This window comes from Doryrhamphus excisus, unplaced genomic scaffold (genome assembly GCF_037039965.1).
Source record: "Doryrhamphus excisus strain RoL-2023G ecotype Guam unplaced genomic scaffold, RoL_Dexc_Guam_v1.1 HiC_scaffold_24, whole genome shotgun sequence".
In the NCBI taxonomy this organism is placed as follows: domain Eukaryota; kingdom Metazoa; phylum Chordata; class Actinopteri; order Syngnathiformes; family Syngnathidae; genus Doryrhamphus; species Doryrhamphus excisus.
In genome coordinates, this window is record NW_027621862.1 from 4,505,533 (window position 1) to 4,526,614 (window position 21,082).

General features: G+C 43.7%; 3 protein-coding genes across 4 annotated transcripts; 1 reads left to right on the forward strand and 2 right to left on the reverse strand.

Moving 5' to 3' along the window:
- Window positions 1-5,140: 5,140 nt before the first annotated feature.
- Window positions 5,141-6,383, reverse strand: vkorc1 (vitamin K epoxide reductase complex, subunit 1). The gene is made up of 3 exons (XM_058062685.2): window positions 6,052-6,383; window positions 5,694-5,803; window positions 5,141-5,543 (listed from the first exon to the last, which is right to left on the reverse strand). Exons 1-3 carry the CDS (start codon window positions 6,366-6,368, stop codon window positions 5,332-5,334), a joined length of 639 nt encoding a protein of 212 aa, XP_057918668.2. The 5' UTR covers window positions 6,369-6,383; the 3' UTR covers window positions 5,141-5,331.
- Window positions 6,384-6,925: 542 nt separating this feature from the next.
- Window positions 6,926-11,253, forward strand: mapk7 (mitogen-activated protein kinase 7). Of its 2 annotated transcripts, none has more exons than XM_058062682.2 (7): window positions 6,926-7,066; window positions 7,438-7,708; window positions 7,800-7,965; window positions 8,050-9,488; window positions 9,577-10,604; window positions 10,685-10,815; window positions 10,882-11,253. In XM_058062682.2, exons 2-7 carry the CDS (start codon window positions 7,438-7,440, stop codon window positions 11,027-11,029), a joined length of 3,183 nt encoding a protein of 1,060 aa, XP_057918665.2. In that variant the 5' UTR covers window positions 6,926-7,066; the 3' UTR covers window positions 11,030-11,253. The 2 variants fall into 2 exon arrangements, with proteins under 2 accessions (XP_057918665.2, XP_057918666.2); XM_058062683.2 differs by having other exon boundaries at window positions 6,934-7,020.
- A 389-nt stretch (window positions 11,254-11,642) lies between these two features.
- LOC131110037 (serine protease 33) lies at window positions 11,643-15,692 on the reverse strand. Its single transcript, XM_058062684.2, has 6 exons — window positions 15,302-15,692; window positions 14,789-14,904; window positions 14,513-14,589; window positions 13,942-14,213; window positions 12,246-12,397; window positions 11,643-12,154 (listed from the first exon to the last, which is right to left on the reverse strand). The coding sequence occupies exons 1-6, from the start codon at window positions 15,345-15,347 to the stop codon at window positions 11,897-11,899; spliced, it is 921 nt and encodes a 306-aa protein (XP_057918667.2). The 5' UTR covers window positions 15,348-15,692; the 3' UTR covers window positions 11,643-11,896.
- Window positions 15,693-21,082: the final 5,390 nt, after the last annotated feature.

Below are 21,082 nucleotides of genomic sequence, written 5' to 3' on the forward strand. Positions count from 1 at the left end.
TTGAAATATTTTACAGTTGAGAAACTGCATTTTGATGGTTTTGACAGATATGATTTACAGTCAATTCCGATGATGCACGACAAGTCTGAGACACCTGATGAACTTGAAAATGATTTTGTACCTTGCCAGGGGGGCCATGTCAGGGGGAACATTAAATTAGGTAAGTACCAAAAAATAAATCTTTCATATTTGACAGCAAAGATCATGAGAAAGTGTTGCGTAACATTTCTAAACATCACAATCAAAAGACAACATGATGGAAACCTCTGATATCTTTCCGGTCCTAGGTACGCATATGCTGATAGCTAGCTTGCCCCGCCCACAACCACAGAATCTGGAAATTCCCAACTCAGATGGCAAGAACCAAAAATGACACATAAGACATCCTTTGGACATTTTGTGTTCATGTCATTTTGTGTTATATAAATGAAATTTGCCAAAGAAGCCTGCTACTCTGTGACATCACAAAAGAACAGTTTTGCCACGCCCTCTTAAACCGAGCATTTTGAGCCATCCCAAACTTCTTTCAGGGCTCACTTACAAATACGCAAACCTCATTATCTGAAATTTGGGCATGGTTTAACACGAGAATACAACATTTATGGGCCAGAAAAGTGTGTGGGTCAGTGATCAGTGAGTAAAACCCTTATTTCAAAAGGTGTACCAATACAAATTTTAAAATCATGGTAATGGTTTTATTTCATTTGAACATACATCAGATGACAATTGAATGCATCACATAATCAGTTCACAGTTCCACATGTCCAAAAGGAGTAGGAAGAAGCAAAGCTTATTAAATCCTACCCCTCCATCTGGTACTTTTACAATCAGTAACTGTTACATTTGTTCACTTCCTGCTTTCCTAATATAGTTTAAGTTTTTTAATTATATATTTAAATTAAATTATAACTATTTTTTTTTATTTACATTTGTTCACTTCCTGCTTTCCTAATATAGTTTAAGTTTTTTATATATATATTTTTTAATTTTTGTCATGACCATACAGTGACATAATCGGTACCATAGTAACCGTCAATAAGAAATCAAAGCTATTTTAACTTGTAATAATCCATTTCATCAAGCAATTACAGTATGAAACTTGGCAAAAAAAGCTGTGAGATTTTAGGTCACAACAATCACAAAAACAGCTTGTCAATTTCTGGAGACACTACTTATTACAAGTTCTACTAGAAAGTCTGGATGAGATGGAACAAAGGAACATATTTTTATGTGTACAATACAATTTCTCATTTGTGTTGTGAGTGTGTTGTATTGAGGTTTTAAGTACCATGATTTCAGTTGGTTGTTTTCCTGTACTTCAGTTAGGTTTTGTCTTAAACGTCAATGAAACGGAATACTGCACTGTACCGTATTACGCAATCAATTTTCTTACGTTTCTTTTTTTTTCCCCTTTTGCTTTTGTCTTTTGTGTATACCTTCTATTGTTCCGTATACCCGCATGTACAAACCAGCTGCCTGGTAACAACCGGTTTTGTGTAACAAAGCAAAACTCTGCAGACAGACGCAGCAAATATGCAGTAAGACTGCCTGTCAGTATTGGATTTTATCATTACTTGAGGCCCTTAAAACAACTTCATTGTACAAGAAGCTTGTTCACAATGTCACACGTTTGAGGGTATTGGCTGACATTTTTCCAGACAACACTTAAACATCACATTTGGAACATACTTTTCAACATAAACATTATATATACACCATTAAAATTAAAAGTTAGGAAAGTTCAAATGTCTTGTTATGCATGTCAGTAATTGTCAAGGGAAGAAATTATCTAATAGTGCTCCATTAAGAGTTAGTTTTTAGTCTATGGTCGTGTCATTAAGAAAGCATACATTAAATATTATGAATATTATATGTACATTCATTCATTCATTTTCAACCGCTTTTCCTCAACCAAAATATAATTAAAATAATCATCTTTATGCCATCTATCGGCATAAAGGACAGTTTCCATCAAGTCCTGTGTATTTACAAGCTTGTGAGGCAACAACATCGTAATTAACTGAAATTACGCCCTCCAGTGGTGAGAAAGGGTCATTACATGGGAAAAATTAGCCCCTTCTTGGCGAGAAAATACTCTCACGCCAGTAAGGTGAATGTAGCGGCCTTTAGTGTCGAGAAGGACCAATTACGAACTGGCGCTTTGCTTTTGGCTCTTCTTAGGGTAAGATGAACTCATTCTAGGGCATTTTTTAACATTTCGTAACATTTTTATTCTTTTTATTATAGTGAAGAATAAAAAGTGTTAATAGTTGTTGTCCTGATGTAAAGTGGTTTGTTTTGGAAGGGAACTTAAATTTTAAATTAATTGTCTCTCTACTCTCTCATCCTTGTGAGCGGCGTCGAATGTGGACGGGTGGGTGGACGTCTGCTTCCTCTAGTGGCGAGAAGGACTCATTACAGGGCAAAAACTGCTCTCACTGATGTATTTACTTACAAAATGAAGTGACATTAGCGCTCTCTAGTGGCGAGAAGGACTCATTACAAGGCAAAAACTCCTCTCACTGATGTATTTACTTACAAAATGAAGTGAAGTTAGCGCTCTCTAGTGGCGAGAAGGACTCATTACAAGGCAAAAACTACTCTCACTGATGTTGTATTTACTTACAAAATGAAGTGAAGGTAGCGCTCTCTAGTGGTGAGAAGGATTCATTACAAGGCAAAAACTACTCTCACTGATGTTGTGTATTTACTTACAAAATGAAGTGAAGTTAGCGCTCTCTAGTGGTGAGAAGGACTCATTACGAGGCAAAAACTGCTCACTGATGTTGTATTTACTTACAAAATTAAGTGAAGTTAGCGCTCTCTAGTGGCAAGAAGGACTCACTACAAGGCAAAAACTGCTCTCACTGATATTGTGTGTGTTTACTTACAAAATGAAGTGAAGTTAGCGCTCTCTAGTGGTTAGAAGGACTCATTACAAGGCAAAAGCTGCTCTTACTGATGTGTGTGTATACTCACAAACTGAAGGGAAGTTAGCGCTCTTTAATGGCGGGAAGGACTCATTACGAGGCAAAAACTGCTCTCACTGATATTGTATTTACTTACAAAATGAAGTGAAGTTAGCGCTCTCTAGTGGCGAGAAGGACTCATTACAGGGCAAAAACTGCTCTCACTGATGTATTTACTTACAAAATGAAGTGACATTAGCGCTCTCTAGTGGCGAGAAGGACTCATTACAAGGCAAAAACTCCTCTCACTGATGTATTTACTTACAAAATGAAGTGAAGTTAGCGCTCTCTAGTGGCGAGAAGGACTCATTACAAGGCAAAAACTACTCTCACTGATGTTGTATTTACTTACAAAATGAAGTGAAGGTAGCGCTCTCTAGTGGTGAGAAGGATTCATTACAAGGCAAAAACTACTCTCACTGATGTTGTGTGTATTTACTTACAAAATGAAGTGAAGTTAGCGCTCTCTAGTGGTGAGAAGGACTCATTACGAGGCAAAAACTGCTCACTGATGTTGTATTTACTTACAAAATTAAGTGAAGTTAGCGCTCTCTAGTGGCAAGAAGGACTCACTACAAGGCAAAAACTGCTCTCACTGATATTGTGTGTGTTTACTTACAAAATGAAGTGAAGTTAGCGCTCTCTAGTGGTTAGAAGGACTCATTACAAGGCAAAAGCTGCTCTTACTGATGTGTGTGTATACTCACAAACTGAAGGGAAGTTAGCGCTCTTTAATGGCGGGAAGGACTCATTACGAGGCAAAAACTGCTCTCACTGATATTGTATTTACTTACAAAATGAAGTGACATTAGCGCTCTCTAGTGGCGAGAAGGACTCATTACAAGGCAAAAACTCCTCTCACTGATGTATTTACTTACAAAATGAAGTGAAGTTAGCGCTCTCTAGTGGCGAGAAGGACTAATTACAAGGCAAAAACTGCTCTCACTGATGTTTTGTGTATTTACTTATAAAATTAAGTGACATTAGCGCTCTCTAGTGGTGAGAAGGACACATTACGAGGCAAAAACTGCTCTCACTTGATGTATCTACTTACAGAATGAAGTGAAGTTAGCGCTCTCTAGTGGCGAGAAAGACTCATTACAAGGCAAAAACTGCTCTCACTGATGTTGTGTGTATTTACTTACAAAATGAAGTGACGTTAACGCTCTGTAGTGGCGAGAAGGACACATTACGAGGCAAAAACTCCTCTCACTGATGTATTTACTTACAAAATGAAGTGAAGTTAGCGCTCTCTAGTGGCGAGAAGGACTAATTACAAGGCAAAAACTGCTCTCACTGATGTTGTGTGTGTGTGTGTGTATTTACTTATAAAATGAAGTTACATTAGCGCTCTCTAGTGGTGAGAAGGACACATTACGAGGCAAAAACTGCTCTCACTGATGTATTTACTTACAAAATGAAGTGAAGTTAGCGCTCTCTAGTGGCGAGAAGGACTCATTACAAGGCAAAAATTGCTCTCACTGATGTGTGTATACTCACAAAATGTAGTAATGTTAGCGCTCTCTAGTGGCGAGAAGGATTCATTACAATGCAAAAACTACTCTCACTGATGTTTGTGTATACTTACAAAATGAAGTGAAGTTAGCGCTCTCTAGTGGTGAGAAGGACTCATTACAAGGCAAAAACTGCTCACTGATGTTGTATTTACTTACAAAATTAAGTGAAGTTAGCGCTCTCTAGTGGCAAGAAGGACTCACTACAAGGCAAAAACTGCTCTCACTGATATTGTGTGTGTTTACTTACAAAATGAAGTGAAGTTAGCGCTCTCTAGTGGCGAGAAGGACTCATTACAAGGCAAAAACTGCTCTCACTGATGTGTTTACTTAAAAAATGAAGTAAGGTTAGCGCTCTCTAGTGGTTAGAAGGACTCATTACAAGGCAAAAGCTGCTCTTACTGATGTGTGTGTATACTCACAAACTGAAGGGAAGTTAGCGCTCTTTAATGGCGGGAAGGACTCATTACGAGGCAAAAACTGCTCTCACTGATATTGTATTTACTTACAAAATGAAGTGAAGTTAGCGCTCTCCAGTGGCGAGAAGGACTCATTACAGGTTCATTATTATGAAAACAGTACCGTACCTTGATGGTGGTGGTGACATCATCCCATTAGGAGCTGCTATGCTAAAACATTAATAATACAGAGCTGGACTTTTTAAAAACAATTAGTTTTTAATATCTATTTGGAGAAGTACGGTTGAATGTAATCACATCAGACTGTACAATGACAGTTCAACAACATGACTGATTGAAGAATGGAGATGAGTCCTGGTTTGGTGTGAAGTCTCAGCAGGTGTAAACAAGGCAAAAAAACACCATAGGTGCTGAATGGAACATCTTACTTTATCCTGCCTTCTCCTTGTGCCCTTCTATGGCGCTCCTTCGCTTGACGTTGGTGTAGAGTAAGGCAAAATTGACTGCATATGTCGATATGCAGACCATGCAGAAGTCCCCCAGGACGAAGGCCAGAATAAAGGCCAGGTAGAGCGATCCAGCCACAGAAACCCAAGACGACAGCACCAGGATGAGAGCCGCTTTTTTGGAAAGGGACAGACCTGCCATAAAAGACAAAAACGGTAGGAAGTTGGACCACAGCTGGGTCGTAAACAACCACCATACACCCCACTAGACATCGATCCAACAATATTTACACAGAATGTAGCTGGAATGCAGAGCATGCTATAATTCTGTGTCATTTTACTCACCCAGGCCAAGCTGCAGAGTATAAAACACAAGGCCAAGTACGCTGTTGGGCTGGTTCAGAGGGCTATCTTTGGGGACAAAGAACTGCACCAAGCCAAAACCACGTCCCCATCTGAAAACCATCATAATAAACAAGAGTTAAAAATAGAAACTGAGACTGGTTTTGTGGTGAAACTTGCAAGATAACAACATGAGAAGTTTTGAAAGGAGGTGAAAAGTCCTTCCATGTGAGAGGGTAGGGTGTATAACGTGGCACTCAAGGGGTGGGGGGTGAGTGCTGTAGGGGGGGTTGCCACAAAATACCATTTAGTTAAATCCCACACCATGCATTCTTGCACCCGAGTGAAAAAAACACAACACCTGGAGGTGAACACTTTGGAGCAGCTCACAGACTCCCCCAGATCGCACATCGCTCTGTACTCGGGGTCGTGTTCGCGGGATAATTCCACGTGAAGAGCGTAAAGAGACAAAATCAAGCCAAAGACGCCCAAAAACATGCGGGCTTTCCTCTCCCACGCGGGTATGTCTGATGCTGCCATGATTAATCCACCAAAAATGACCCCTCCGACACCAGCCAGGAAGAAGTGATGTTCTGCTGCCACTGTGGGGTTGAGACTGGGTCTGTCCACTGTGCTCACTTTTGATTGGCTCTGCGGAGTCCAGACACGCCTTTTCATTGGTCGGCCAGATGTTGGACCCCGGGACAGGAGTGGCGTAATTTGTGTTTATTTAGAGTGAACATGTTAACTCACAGATGAGTCATTATAGTGTAGTGTAAACACAAAGCATATACCACGTTAATGTAAATACATACATGTAATTATTTCGTTTTTGGTGATGGTTAATATCGAAAAAATGTCAAAAATCATTAGAAATACGATGAAAACTAGGGTTTAAATGCTTGTTCCGCCTTCTTTGATTTCTATTGGATAACAATACCAGATGTCACATGATTTTGATTGGCTAAATAAATGCCAATCAAAATGCAATGCGGAATCAACAAGACATTCCGGAAAGAGTGCGCCTAATTTATTTGTCTCCTTGGTGATGATATTCGGGAAATGAATCTACTTTATGTACAGGATTCTTTAGCACACGGAATCGTCGTTCAACTAAACAATGTAGCATCGCTTAGCGTCATTATTGTCGCCGAATTAATTGGCCAACCCTTAACGCTATGTACCTTTTGTCCAGCAGATGGCGGTAGTACGACTTCATGACTGGCTAACGCCTGAAACGACACAGAAGAAGAAGACAAAGACAAGGAAACGGCAGATTAAAAATAAGAGACCGACATGCTACCACGGGATTAACAAAAAAAAGGCTGATGTAAGCGGTATTTTGCTGGCGTCCTTCTCAAAAACACACCTACACGGTTGGTTTTATACACACAAAAACTACACAGACTTGATGTCGTTGGTTATTTGAAAGCATTGGAAAGGTTGAGCAGGCTACGCCCCTGTCGTGATAGATGTGGAGATAACTGCCGGATTTTGCCGTCTTTAACCTGTTGCTAAACACTGTGTGATATTCCATTTACTTCACTGGCATGTAAAATTGTAAAATACATGCTAAATTGTTTGGCATGTACGTTTCAGTCCAGGGGTTGTTTCTTATGCACATGCTGTCAATTATTGATTGGCCAATAATTAATAGGTAACTAACGGCTATTGGTGGTTATATTATGCTGTCCACAAGTGAAACAATGTTCCAATAAATAATAAAATATCTCTGTCATTTCTACAGATGTCATCTGAGGAGGGTGGAGTTGGTAAAAACGGTCAACCTGTGGCCTTGGATCCTGAAAGAATGACAACAGTGAAAGGCAACGAAAACCACCATGCAGTAAAGGCAATGGGAGGAAACACAGACACCAGCACGACTGCCAAAAACTTGGCTCTTCTCAAGAAACACTCGTTAGATGTGAAGTTTGATGTGGGTGAGGAATATGACGTCATTGAAACCATCGGTACCGGGGCCTATGGTGTTGTGTCGTCTGCCAGGAGACGAGACAATGGTACGGATGTTTAGTTTTCAAACACACTTATTCACTGTGTATTGCAAGTATATACTTCAATGTTATTCTTTCTGTGCTTTACATACCTCAGGCCAGCAGGTGGCGATAAAGAAGATCTCCAATGCCTTTGAAGTGGTGACCAACGCCAAGCGCACCTTGAGGGAGCTGAAAATTCTCAAGCACTTCAAACATGACAATATCATTGCCATCAATGACATCCTGCAGCCTAACCTTCCCCACTCTGCCTTCAAGTCTGTGTATGTGCTGCTTTTCTAAGCAAAAATATGCTTTAATTGCTAGTGATTAGCATTAGTTTCTAATTATTTTTTTTATTTGTGCAGTTATGTAGTGCTGGACCTCATGGAGAGCGACTTGCACCAGATCATCCACTCCGCTCAAGCACTCACACCGGAGCACACCCGCTACTTCCTGTACCAGCTCCTTCGTGGCCTTAAGTACGTTCATTCCGCCAACGTTATCCACCGTGACCTCAAGCCCTCCAACCTGCTGGTGAATGAGAACTGCGAGCTAAAAATCGGTGACTTTGGCATGGCCAGGGGTCTCAGTTCTCAACCGGAGGAGTCCCATTCCTTCATGACTGAATATGTGGCAACCCGATGGTATCGTGCTCCTGAGCTGCTGCTGTCTCTGAACCACTACAGTTTGGCCATTGATATGTGGTCTGTAGGATGTATCTTTGCCGAAATGTTGGGGCGAAAGCAGCTTTTTCCCGGGAAGCACTACGTCCATCAGCTTCAGCTCATTTTGTCCGTGTTGGGCACCCCTCCCGAGGGGCTAATTGGTGCTATTAGAGCCGACAGGGTCCGATCATACGTTCAGAGTCTTCCATCCCAATCTGGTGTGCCCTTCGCTAAGGTCTATCCGCAAGCTGAGGCCAAGGCATTGGACCTGCTGGCATCCATGCTCCGCTTTGATCCACGTGAGCGCGTAAGTGTGACTCAAGCACTGGAACATCCTTATCTGGCGAAGTACCACGATCCTGACGATGAGCCCATTTGCGTGCCGGCTTTTGACTTTGAGTTTGATAAGCTTCCGATGAGCAAGGAGCAAATAAAAGAGGAAATTCTGATGGAGATCCAGGACTTTCATAGGAACAAGCAAGGCTCTCGTCAGAGGCTCCAGTTCAGGCCGTTAGCGAGAGTGAATAGAGAAGGAACTGCGGCAGCACAGAGCAGCAAGCAGTGTGTCACTCAGGTTTCCTCCAGCTTGAGCGACTCCACGCAACGTCCAACAGATGTTGGACAAGCCCCGCACATACAGCAAATGAGAGCGCCCGAGTCAACACAGCAAAAAACACCAGCCGAGCCAAACCGTGCGTTCACGACTCAGATGGACACCTGTAACAAAGACGTCCTCACTTTACCGTGTCTCACAAAAAGCGAAAGCGGCCCGGTTGACGTGGACATGCCCAGCGCCAGCTCGGACAGCGGCCAGCCAGAGACAATAGATCTAACCACTCCTGTGTCTGGTCATGATGGGGAAACGACACAGGACAACATGGCACGGGTCACCGGTCAAGGTCCTCAGCCAGGCCAGAACCAGCCCACTTCCTCCATGACGCCTCTTGCCGGGACCGTGCCTTCTCTGTCGCTGTCAGCGGCCCAGGTTCAATCACTGTCTCACAGTCTCTCACAGTCGCTGGCAAAGAACCAGAGGCCATCGCAAAGCACCGGAGAGGGCACCAGAAAAGATGGCGCCATATCGGAAGACACCAAAGCAGCTCTTAAAGCTGCTTTATTCCGAAATAAAGCCAGGGGAGGTAGGATTGGATATTTCCGCCTTATTGGATGTGCTATTGTAGTCTTCAGGAACTATATATAAAGTTTTGTCAATCATTTGTATTGCAGATGGCAGTGTGTCCACGTTGGGCTCCGAGGCGGCCACCACAGGCGGAGCATCCTCATCTCTGTCTGATCTGGAGTCGCGGCGACCTATCACGGCTCAGGAGCGCCAGCGAGAGCGGGAAGAGAAGCGGAAGAAGAGGCAGGAACGAGCGAGGGAAAGGGAGAGAAAACTTAAAGAGAAGGAGCGGCGAGAAGGGAGGCAGGGGGACTCGCTGGGCGGGGTTCTACTGAGCGATAACGACAAAAGCCTCTTACAGCGATGGACAAAGATGATGGACAGCCGCAGTGACGGAGGCAAGAATAAAGACTATACTGTGAACCATACGGTTGTGGGTGACAACGCTCAAGTGTCACCTAACGGTAAAGCGGAAAAAGAAGCGACAATGTTTCTATCTCATGAGCAGCTAATCTCTCAACTTGAAGCCAGTCAGGCCAGTTTGTTCCAACCTCCCAGTAAAAACCAGCAGCTGCTTTTCTCAATGAGCCAGAGGAAACCAGCAGATGTTGTTGCTGTAACTGGCTGTGTGGACCTAATGGCCGTCTCTGGCGGCTTTGTTAAGAACAACATGCTCAAACCTCACGACGAGCGCAGCGGCCCGAGCACTTTCAACTGCTTGGGTAATTGGAACGGACAGCAATTAGAGACGAGGCCATCACAACATGCAAAAGCGCACAGGACACCGCCTCCGCCGCAACAGAACTTTCTCCAAAGTCAAGCGCTACCCGACTCTCAGACACAGCTCCTCCCCCTGGAGAGTTTTTTAACCAAAGGCCAGACTAGCACCAGCGATACCAACGGCAATATCGGCGCCAATCATGTCACACCCTCTTCTGCTAATGATGGACCAATGGAGAAGCTGTGCTCTTCTGTCGGGGAGAAATCAGCGCCACAGACCACAAATGCCCTCTGCGGAGCCTTGGGGGTGCCCTCTCAGGCTCATGCCAGTTTGGGATTCACAGATACTGGGCAACAGGGCCCCTCCATCGCCCCCGACATCCACACAGTAACACTGCAGCTGTCCAAGTCACAGGTAGGTCTCAGTTTGCATGCTTTCAGTTGGTGTGCTATGAAGAGAGCAAAGTTGAATTAATCCGGTTTGGCCTCTCTCAGGTTGAGGATGTGTTGCCCCCGGTCTTCTCTGTCACCCCTAAAGGCAGCGGGGCGGGTTACGGCGTGGGCTTCGACCTGGACGACCTTCTCACCCAGTCGCTTACAGAGTTGCAACACTGCGACCGAGACAGGTAAGATGCTAATCTATGCTCACGGTGGTTCTGGTCATGCACACGCTAATACATCTTTGTTTGCAGTTACGACTCGGCTCCACTTTCGGCCTCCCTCTTATCTGACTGGAGCGAGGTTCACCGCATGACTCCGGCCGATCTGGAATCACTGCAGCAGGAGCTCCAGCTCGGCTCGCCCATGATCCTCTCTGATTCCATCCCGCCTGATGCCTGACTGAGTCAATTCATTTAAAAGTAGTTTTTGTAAACTGTATTACTAAGCAGTGCATTTTCACTTTGATACAATCTTGAATTTTAAAATATCCACCTTTTGTCAGACTGTGAATGTCAAACTCTAGTAAAATTAGAGCTTTATACCGTCTTTGCTGGGTATGTCTTATTCTTTAGAATAAAAGTATGGTCAAAATCTGGCCTTTATTAGCCACATGAGTCAAATTTAGCACTCAAAAATCATAGAGCAGTTGTCCCCAAACTAAGGCCCGGGGGCCGGACACGGCCCACTTCCACATTTGTCCCGGCCCCCTGAACAATAAAGCATGGTCATTTTTCTGTCATAGAACTGGAAATGGTAACCTATTGTGACGTGACTACAACCACACTTTGCCCCAGTCATAGAACATAAACAAACATACGACCCTGACCCTGGCCCCCTTCAGAGGAAAGAAAAGTCATGTGGCCCTCACTGGAAAAAGTTTGGGGACCCCTGTCATAAAGGATTAAGGGCTACACTGAAAAGAAGCTCAAGGTTAAAATACAAGTTAAATTTAGAAAACAATTTAAGTATTTCTTTTAATTGCTTTGCCTTTTGTGACATTGATTTTATAAACCATATGCTAAGACCCACTGTATTGTAAGAAATTTATTTGAAATACACAAAACAATATTGTTCAGTCACCATTTAAAATAAAAAAGTATCAAAAACATTTAGAAACCACATTTAAGATCTACAAATTAAGATTATATTACTTTTTTTGGGTGCATATTACTTCATGTTCAATGACTGTATCAATGAAATGAATCCCTTCATTTGGCGCGGGTTTACCTTCCTTCCCTAAAATCCACTTACACAGTTAAAGCTTACTTATAGCCGAAGCAGGGTCAGCACGGTGGACAGACAGCCAAGCAGAGCCACGGTGGTCCCTCCTGGCTGGTGCTGATGAGCTCGGCCGTATAGCTGAATCTCCGGTATGTTGTCTCTGATGAAGCTAGAGTAGCTGGTGAGTCTGGCGTACACACCTGGTTGGTTGGCTTCAGCGCAGCCCAGCCCGAAACTCACCACTCCGGCTTGTACCCAGGTCCCATTCACCATCTGGCAGACAAGGGGCCCTCCTGAGTCACCCTGAAGGGGGAGGAAGGCGGGGTTACGAGGCGGCACGCACACACAAACGGGAATGTAAACAAAGCAACATAAGGAGATGATCCAACAGTACCTGGCAGGAGTCCTTGCCGCCCTCCTGGTAGCCGGCACAGATCATGTCATACAAGATGTCCACCTGCTCCAGCTGGTACATCTCTTGACATGTTCCCTGCGAGATGATTGGCACTTTCACCTCCTGCAGAGTCCCCGCTCCTTGTAGCGGGACTGGGCGAGGAGTGGGAGAAAAGGGGAACAATGTTTTCACAATGTCTTTTTTGATTGCAGTATTACATGTATAGTTATTTGGTTTGCATTATCAAAAAAAAAAAAAAACACTGACTTGTAAAGCCACAAATATTGCACTACAGCATTACATTGACCACCTACTATGCTCAATAAAAAGGTAAACTAAACATAAAAATCCTAATTATTCAATCTTTGACTAGTTTGTGTGACGCAATTTCAGGTTTCATTATATTTTTTAAAAATTGAAATGGAAGAAAATAGTTTTTGTACATTCAGTAAACAGTATACACTTGTATGATCAACAATCCGTTAGTAGTATACAGTGGTACCTTGATTTTCGTACGCCCTGGTTTTTGTAAAAGTACTCATTAGCATAATGCAGTTATAGATTTTACAGCAGAGGGACACTCAAGAGTTTAGCATAAGTTCATTTAACAAAGCATAACAATATATATACATACAATATATATTAGTGTGAGATTTAACAAGAATATTTCAACATAATTGGTATTTGATCTAATAGAGGGTTTCATAGAAGTAGAGGTGTTAGAGTGTGTTAATGGAATTGCATTTCATAAGAGTTTAGTGATTCAGTAAACATAAGTCAATCATTCCAAGTACCTCAAAGTGAGCACAGTACAGAAAAGACTATTTGACCAAGTCATCTATCAAGCGAGTGATTACAAATCGCCCATAAGAAATAATGCAGTATTAATCAGCTATTGGACAAAAAGGAACAACTGTTTAAGTGAGTCAAAGGTCTTGCAAAAGTACAGTAAGCCCATTTCAGCAAAGACAAACAGGCGCCACCACCCAGATAGGGACACATGCAAGGCCGGGCCTTGGGACAAGATGTGCTGTGTGCGTAGAAAACAAACATCTCATCAGCAGAAGGAACAAGATATCACCTGTGGGTGTCGACACACACCTGTCATCACAGGATGATGGAGACATCTTGGATCTCTGACTGAATGGATATATCAATAGCGAGCCAATTCTCACCGAGTCGGGAGCTCAGGAGGAAAAGGAAAGAGACTTGGCCATCAGAGGCCCCCGGAAGCTGGTATTCTATTCTCTGCTTTGTTTCTGTACCGAGTAAGGCTGCAAAATAAGCCAAAGCGCCACAAAGCACCACCTCACGCGTGGGTGTGGTTGCATCAGTTGATGACAGGTAAGGTAAAAGTGATATTAAATGCTCATTTCATTTGCCATTTATATGCATTTCACATTGTTTTCTGCACGCTAAACTATAATTGTTCTATACTAGCAGTGTTTTGTGTTAATGTTTTTGTTTGTCTGGATCAAGTTGATTGGGTTTTCCTAAAGGAAAAATTGTTTCAAACTTTGTATGATTCAGTTTTCAACACTCTTTGGAATGAACTAGTAACCAAAACTAAGGTACCACTGTACTAATATCTATCCTAATACATCTGTATCAATGCTAACTAGTGCAACTGTTTTCTGACTTAGCAAACATCTTCCCTATGTAGAAATGTCTAAACCTAACCTCAGTCGAGCCACACCTTCAGTACGGATGTTCCCCCAGCCGGTGACGTAACATGGCATGCCACCTGGAAACAAGGTGCCGGAGGCAGGGAGGCACACGGGACGGATCCAATCTGACCAGGCCACTGGGATGGACAGCCGTACCAGAGCTACATCCTTACCGCTCTGAGGCTCGACGTATCCGGATGGGATCACCACATAGCTCACACGGTGTACTGACTGGTGAGTGTTGAAGCCGTTGAGCTGGTAGCGGCCGGTGTATATGATGTACGAACTCACGTCAGACGGACTGAAAAAAAAAAAAAGATGAGAGATGCCCACTTGCAGGTCATAACATTAAGTGGCAAATTGAGCTGTGTGAGAACTTGCAAGTAAACCCAGGCCACCATGTGGTGCACTTGTCAGAAGAATAATCGCACATGCAACACATGAAGAGTGCATGCTTTGACACATTGTTATCCTTTTGTGCAGCATTCCCTTTCACAAATATATGCATTCATGTGAATACATGCAGTATATACATATACAATGAGTTGCCTTTTCACCTACTTAGCATGCCATTGATAATATGTATGTATGTGTTCTCACTTTGGGAAACAGTGAGCTGCCGACAGGATCCAGTTCTCCGTGATGATGGAGCCTCCACAGACATGAACACCAGCTTTCTGGAAGCAAAACAGGATGTTGTAAAAAACACAAACACAATGTGAGTCATCTTTTCATCACAAGTGGATCCCTCTGTCCTCAGGTCATCTTGATAAAACAAATGACTTCTACACTGCTTGGAAACACACCAGATACAATTAAGGGCTGTGGGGTAAAGGTGGTTGAGTTGGAGGAGTGCCTGTGTCTGTAGGGACCCACCTGTATATCCACTTGCCAGGGCCACTCCCCGTCTGAGGCATCCATTCCTCCTACAATCCTGTTCTCCAACAGGGGTGGTTGACCACAATCTATCGCATATGACAAGGCCAAAAATCCTAGATGTGAAAACACATTACATTTTTAAGTGGAACAATGGGGGGAAAAATCACTTATTTGTGTTTTTAAATAAATTAATCAAAATATTTACAATACATGTTTGTATTTGTAGCAGAACTGCATAACTTCCTTACAGAGTGGCACAATAGTGAAGCCATACATTAATAGCCATCTTAAATGGGAACTTTCCGGACACTTTTAGGTAGATAAATAATAAATAAAACAATTCAGCCATCAATGACAATACATACGCCGATTGCTCAAGCTTTTTTTATGATTGGAGGAGATTGAAACAATGTGTAATGAAAGATACGCTGTTCCGTTATATTAATTTTAAAAAAGGACAAAGAAACAGACATGGCGGCGACTAGCAAGACTATATAGACGGCCACTCACCTGTTACTCCCCAAAAAATAACAATCAACTCTGACTTTAGAGACATTTTGCGGGGTGTTTCTCGCCACAGATTAGATGTAGTCCAGCCCACAAAGACGTAAAATTAAATAGTAGGTTTTAAAGGGAGTTAGAATCCGCAGAAAATGTCGTTTGTCTACGTCGTCGACCTTCCCGCCTCGTGAATGTGAAACAACAAATGAACACCCAAACTGTTGTGTTTTGATTGAGTAAACAAGGAAGATAAATCCCGTTTCCGGCTATGGTGCGGTGTTGTAGTCCAGTAACATCCAAAAAGAGGTACAGATTGAAGAACAAACAGTTCCGGCCACAATCCAAAAGAACAAACTGCAACGCACAATCATTATGATACCTGGTTGACCAATTTGACCAATGAGAAGGCGGCATAGTGGTCCACCTGAACCAATAGAATAACCCGAATGCAAGCGGAAGCTCCTCCTACCGGAACTGTATCAGGCATGTTTAATCCTTTTTAAAAATATTTTAATGGCACCTGCAAATCAAAATGGCTGACTATGTGTGTGTTATGGCATCTTGCCATGATGAATATATAAATTTTTTTGCCTTGCAAAATTTTTAAAGGTTTTATACAATAAGAGAACACTTAAACATCATATTGTAACTCACATCATGCACTCACATCATTGAAATCAAATATGGAGGCCACACACACTACTGAGCCTCACTTTCACTTGTTTTAAGGACAATACATCACAGTTGGACCAGCATGTAGTGTTTTTTCTACTTTAATTTTGAGTGTAATTTTAATAAATGCAAAAAAAGTGATTTCCTTTCATAATTTTTGTGTGATTTTGTTGTCAACATTTAAAGAACAAAGTATTTAATAAAAATATTTCATTCATTCAGATCATGAATGTGTTATTTTGGTGTTCCCTTTATTTTTTGGATTAGTTATAATTATGTATCGTTTTTACAGCATATATCAGCTCATATATTATATTCTTGTTTTTCTATTCACGGCACGTCAGAAACAAAAACAGTCACATGACTCCTTGTTAAAGGTTAACCTCCCACGGTCGCGTAATATGGTTTCATGTTCCTTGTGTTTCGCCGTGCCCCCTGTGTTACTTGAAACCTGTTTAGCAAGGTGTTTGCTGTTGCTAAATTTCCTGATTAACTCCAAGATACCCAGGTTAAAGGTCAAATGGCCTCCTAGGTCCGGCTGTGCTCACCTTGCATCATAATACTGATTTTTTTTATCCACATTTGGGCTGTGGGTCACTTTCCTTTCTTCTCATGACACCCAATGTTTATTCCTTCTGTTTGTCTTTAAAGCTGTCCATCTCTCTTTTTTCGCTCTCCTCCCTCCCCGGCGCCCTCGCTCGCTGGCTCTCTCGTGCCCCAGGCAGTGTGTCTAGTTTCATAGAGCAATTGAAGGTGACAGGGACAGAGAGAGAGGGAGAGGGAGGGAGGGACAGAGGGAGGACACATCACACTATGGCCTGGGGCTACACAACAGTAGAGGAAGAGCAAGAGATGGAGGTGGGTGGTGGTGGTGGCGGCGGCGGCGGCGGCGGTAAGGAAAAAGAGTCTCATGGAAGTCCTTATAGGGAATTCCATTAACAGGTAAAGGAGAAATAACACAACAAGTTAGCATTTGTGCGTCACATGACTACCTTAAAGCAAAGATGGCCGCCCCACCGACCTGCCCCGATCACTCATCAGATATGAATGCATTACAGGATCCAGTCAGTAAGAGCAATTATAATGCACTCCGGTTTGTTGTTTTTATTTTAACATCTTGATGAATATTTGTCGTGGCATTGTAACCATGGTGACTGCCTCCACACGCACACACTTGCCCTCCCCTCCCATGTCCACCACCCCTTCCCCAACCCCCCTTCAGCGGCAAAAAAGCAAGGGATGGCGAGCGAGTGAGAGAGAGAGAGAGAGAGAGGTGACAGGAATGAACTAACAAGATGCACTAAAAAAAAAAAAAAGCATGTCCTGGAGCTACATGAATCTTTGCAGCGAAGCACGCGCCGTCACACACACTCACACGCTCACACATTATTGCACTCAGCACATAGGGATCACATAGGTTAGGCCACATTCCAACAACTGGAACACAATGAGATGCAGCAATGACTTTACAAGAAAGGGAACGCAAGAGAGAGCGTGCGAGCGGTAGTTGAGAACGGATCTCTTTTCTATTCTTGTAAAGTTGTCTTATTCAAATACTTTTTATGGAAATTGTAATAGTTTAATTTTATTATTTATAATGCGTGGCATTATGGGATAAATCACATAATTCAATTCACCGTTCTACATGTCCAAAAGGAGTAGGAAGTTTCTGTTTCACCTCTATTGCAGTGTATAAAAGAAGAATTTTTATAATAAATAATGATTAGAAATAGTTATAAATAATAAGAGATAAACATAACATGGGGCTGCACGGCAGGCGAGTGGTTAGCGCGCAGACCTCACAGCTAGGAGACACGAGTTCAATTCCACCCTCGGCCATCTCTGTGTGCCGTTTCCATGTTCTCCCCGTGCATGCGTGGGTTTTCTCCGGGTACTCCGGTTTCCTCCCACATTCCAAAAACATGCTAGGTTAATTGGCGACTCCAAATTGTCCATAGGTATGAATGTGAGTGTGAATGGTTGTTTGTCTATATGTGCCCTGTGATTGGCTGGCCACCAGTCCAGGGTGTACCCCGCCTCTCGCCCAAAAACAGCTGGGATAGGAAAATGAATGAATGAAAAGTCTCATTCAAGAAAAGAAATAAACAGCAGTCTATAGGCGGGCTGCACGGTGATAAAGTGGTTAGCACGCAGGCCACACAGCTAGGAAACCCAAGTTCAATTCCACCCTTGGCCATCTCTGTGTGGCGCTTGCATGTTCTCCCATGCATGCGTGGGTTTTCTCCGGGTACTCCGGTTTCTTCCCACATTCCAAAAACATGCTAGGTTAATTAGCGACTCCAAATTGTCCATAGGTATGAATGTGAGTGTGAATGGTTGTTTGTCTATATGTGCCCTGTGATTGGCTGGCCACCAGTCCAGGGTGTACCCCGCCTCTCGCTCGAAGACAGCTGGGATAGGCTCCAGCACCCCCGCGAGCCTCGTGAGGAAAAGCGGTAGAAAATGAATGAATGAAAAGTCTCATTCAAGAAAAGAAATAAACAGCAGTCTATTCACGGGCTGCACGGTCATCAAGTGGTTAGCACGCAGGCCACACAGCTAGGAGACCTGAGTTCAATTCCATCCTCGGCCATCTCTGTGTGGGTTTTCTCCGGGTACTCCGGTTTCCTCCCACATTCCAAAAACATGCTAGGTTAATTGGCGACTCCAAATTGTCCATAGGTATGAATGTGAGTGTGAATGGTTGTTTGTCTATATGTGCCCTGTGATTGGCTGGCCACCAGTCCAGGGTGTACCCCGCCTCTCGCCCAAAGACAGCTGGGATAGGCTCTAGAACCCCCGTGACCCTTTTGGGGATAAGAGGTAGAAAATGAATGAATGAATAAACATAACATGACACATTCAAGAATCCTTGTATTTTGCAAACACCAACTGCTTGTTTTGGCAGCCAAATCTGGTTATTTGGACTTGGAATGTCACTTCTTTGCTGGGGGAGGAGCCCGAGCTTGTGCAGACGGATGAGACATTCTGACGAGACATAGTCGGACTCACCTGGACCAATGTTTGGGTCCCAGTGTGGGTTTATTAATAGCCCCCCGGCTTGGTGCCTCCGTGTTTGAGTCATCCCCGGTGAACAAGAGGGTCATTTCCCTAAGCCTTTGGGTTGGGGAAAGGGTCCTGACTGTCGTTTGTGCCTCCACACCAAACAACAGTAGAGGAAGCAGAGTCAGAGGACACAAAAACGAACAGTTCCATCAGAGTGGCTGACGTATCTGGATCGTCGAAACACTCCCTGGGGGCAAAGCTCTGGGGGTGGATGAGTTCCTCAAGGCTCTTGATGTTGAGGGGCTGTTTTGGTTGGCATTGACAGGCCTCTTGGGAGTTGGGAACAGTACTTCTGGAATGGCAGACCAGGATAGTTGTCCCCCTTTTCAAGATGGGTGACCGAAGGGTCATCCGAAATAGAGGGGGGTCACACCCCTCAGCCTCTCTTGGAGTTAATTCCATGGTTCTGTATCGAAGGGTACAACCATCAAACCTTGGCTACAGGAGGTGCAATGTGGTTTTCGTCTCCATTGCGGAACACTGGATCAGCGCTAGGGTACTGGAGGGGAGATGAGAGTTTGCCCAACCGGTCTACATGTGCTTTGTAGAGGCATTTGACCGTGTCCCTCACAGTGTCCTGTGGGAGGTGCTCCGTGAGTGCGGGATTGGTGCTTGATTCGGTTCTTGTAAAACTGGACCACAAACCTGGTTTACCAGTCGAGCCTGTTTCCGTTGGCCTAAGCCAAGGCTGTCCATCATTTTAACGGACAGAATTTGCAGGCGCAGCCAAGGCGTTGAGGGAGTCCAGTTTAGGGGATCTCGTCTCTGCTATTCGCAGACGATGTGGTCCTGATAGCCTTATCAGGCAGTGGTCTTCAACGTTTCCTGGGCTGGTTCACAGCTGAGTCTGAAGCTTCTGGGCGTATTGCACCCAGCATCCTGAGGTCTCGCCCCAGGTGGAGGAGTTCAAGTATCTTGGGGTCTTCTTCACGAGTGAGGGGAGGTTGGAGCTTGAGGTCGTCTCCAGAGAGCTCTCAATTTACTTGTTGAACTTTGTGCTCTTGGATTGTTTTTTGGATTGTGACCGAAAGAACGTAATCGCAGATACAAACGACTGAAATGACTTTACTCCATCGGGTGTCTGAACTCACCCTCAGTCATGTGGGAGGGGCTCAGAATAAAGCCACTACTCCATCACATCAAGAGAAGTCAGTTGAGATGCCTCCTGGACGCCTCCCTGCATGGTGAGGTGTTCCGGGCATGCCCAGTTTGGGGAAGACCGAGGACATGCTGGAGAGATTATGTCCCACAGCCGACCGGGCCCGACCTTAGTGGCCTCCTGGTGGAACTGGAAGAAGTTGCGAGACACCAGAATGTCTGGACTTTGTTACTGAGACTGCTGCACCCGTGACCTCATTAAATCATTCATCCATTCATTCATTTTCTACTGCTTTTCCTCACGAGGGTTGCGGGGGGTGCTGGAGCCTATCCCAGCTGTCTTTGGGCGAGAGGCGGGGTACACCCTGTACTGGTGGCCAGCCAGCCAATCACAGGGCACATATAGACAAACAACCATTCACACTCACATTCATACCTATGGACAATTTGGAGTCGCCAATTAACCTAGCATGTTTTTGGAATGTGGGAGGAAACCGGAGTACCCGGAAAAAACCCACGCAAACTCCACGCAGAGATGGCCGAGGGTGGAGTTGAACCCTGGTCTCCTAGCTGTGAGGTCTGTGCGCTAACCACTCGACCGCCGTGCCGCCCTCATGAAATCATTCAAAAAAATTATTTAGGAAAAATAGAAGACACCTTTTTCGCAATTTATCTTGGTCAGCACCAAAATTTTTGATTTTTTTTGTTTGAAGTTTTTGCATAACTAAATAATAAATATAGCCCTCAGTCTTAGAAATAGGGGTCCAGTATAAGTCCATATCTGTCCATCAAGATCCCTTCTACACCCATCATTGGACTCCAGGCTATAAAAGTCAATTGTCTACACAAGGGCTGAAAAAAATGTTGAAAAAAATGACAATACACTTTTTCCCCCGATGTTGTGATGGCGTCTATTATAGTTTAATAGATGATGTTAACGTGATGAACCTCTGA

Bases quoted from the DNA above. Each gene is read 5' to 3' on its own strand.
- mapk7 (XM_058062682.2), top strand. From the start codon at position 7,438: ATGTCATCTGAGGAGGGTGGAGTTGGTAAAAACGGTCAACCTGTGGCC. The intron at 7,966-8,049 runs GTATGTGCTGCT...TTATTTGTGCAG, and splicing joins CACTCTGCCTTCAAGTCTGT to TTATGTAGTGCTGGACCTCA. The intron at 9,489-9,576 runs GTAGGATTGGAT...TTTGTATTGCAG, and splicing joins CCGAAATAAAGCCAGGGGAG to ATGGCAGTGTGTCCACGTTG.
- LOC131110037 (XM_058062684.2), bottom strand. From the start codon at position 15,347: ATGTCTCTAAAGTCAGAGTTGATTGTTATTTTTTGGGGAGTAACAG. The intron at 14,214-14,512 runs GTGAGAACACAT...TTTTTTTTTCAG, and splicing joins GCAGCTCACTGTTTCCCAAA to TCCGTCTGACGTGAGTTCGT. The intron at 12,155-12,245 runs GTACTGTTGGAT...CTCCCCCTTCAG, and splicing joins GCGGCAAGGACTCCTGCCAG to GGTGACTCAGGAGGGCCCCT.
- vkorc1 (XM_058062685.2), bottom strand. From the start codon at position 6,368: ATGAAAAGGCGTGTCTGGACTCCGCAGAGCCAATCAAAAGTGAGCACA. The intron at 5,804-6,051 runs GTGTTGTGTTTT...GATGGTTTTCAG, and splicing joins TCCAAAGTGTTCACCTCCAG to ATGGGGACGTGGTTTTGGCT. The intron at 5,544-5,693 runs GTGAGTAAAATG...CTTTTATGGCAG, and splicing joins TACTCTGCAGCTTGGCCTGG to GTCTGTCCCTTTCCAAAAAA.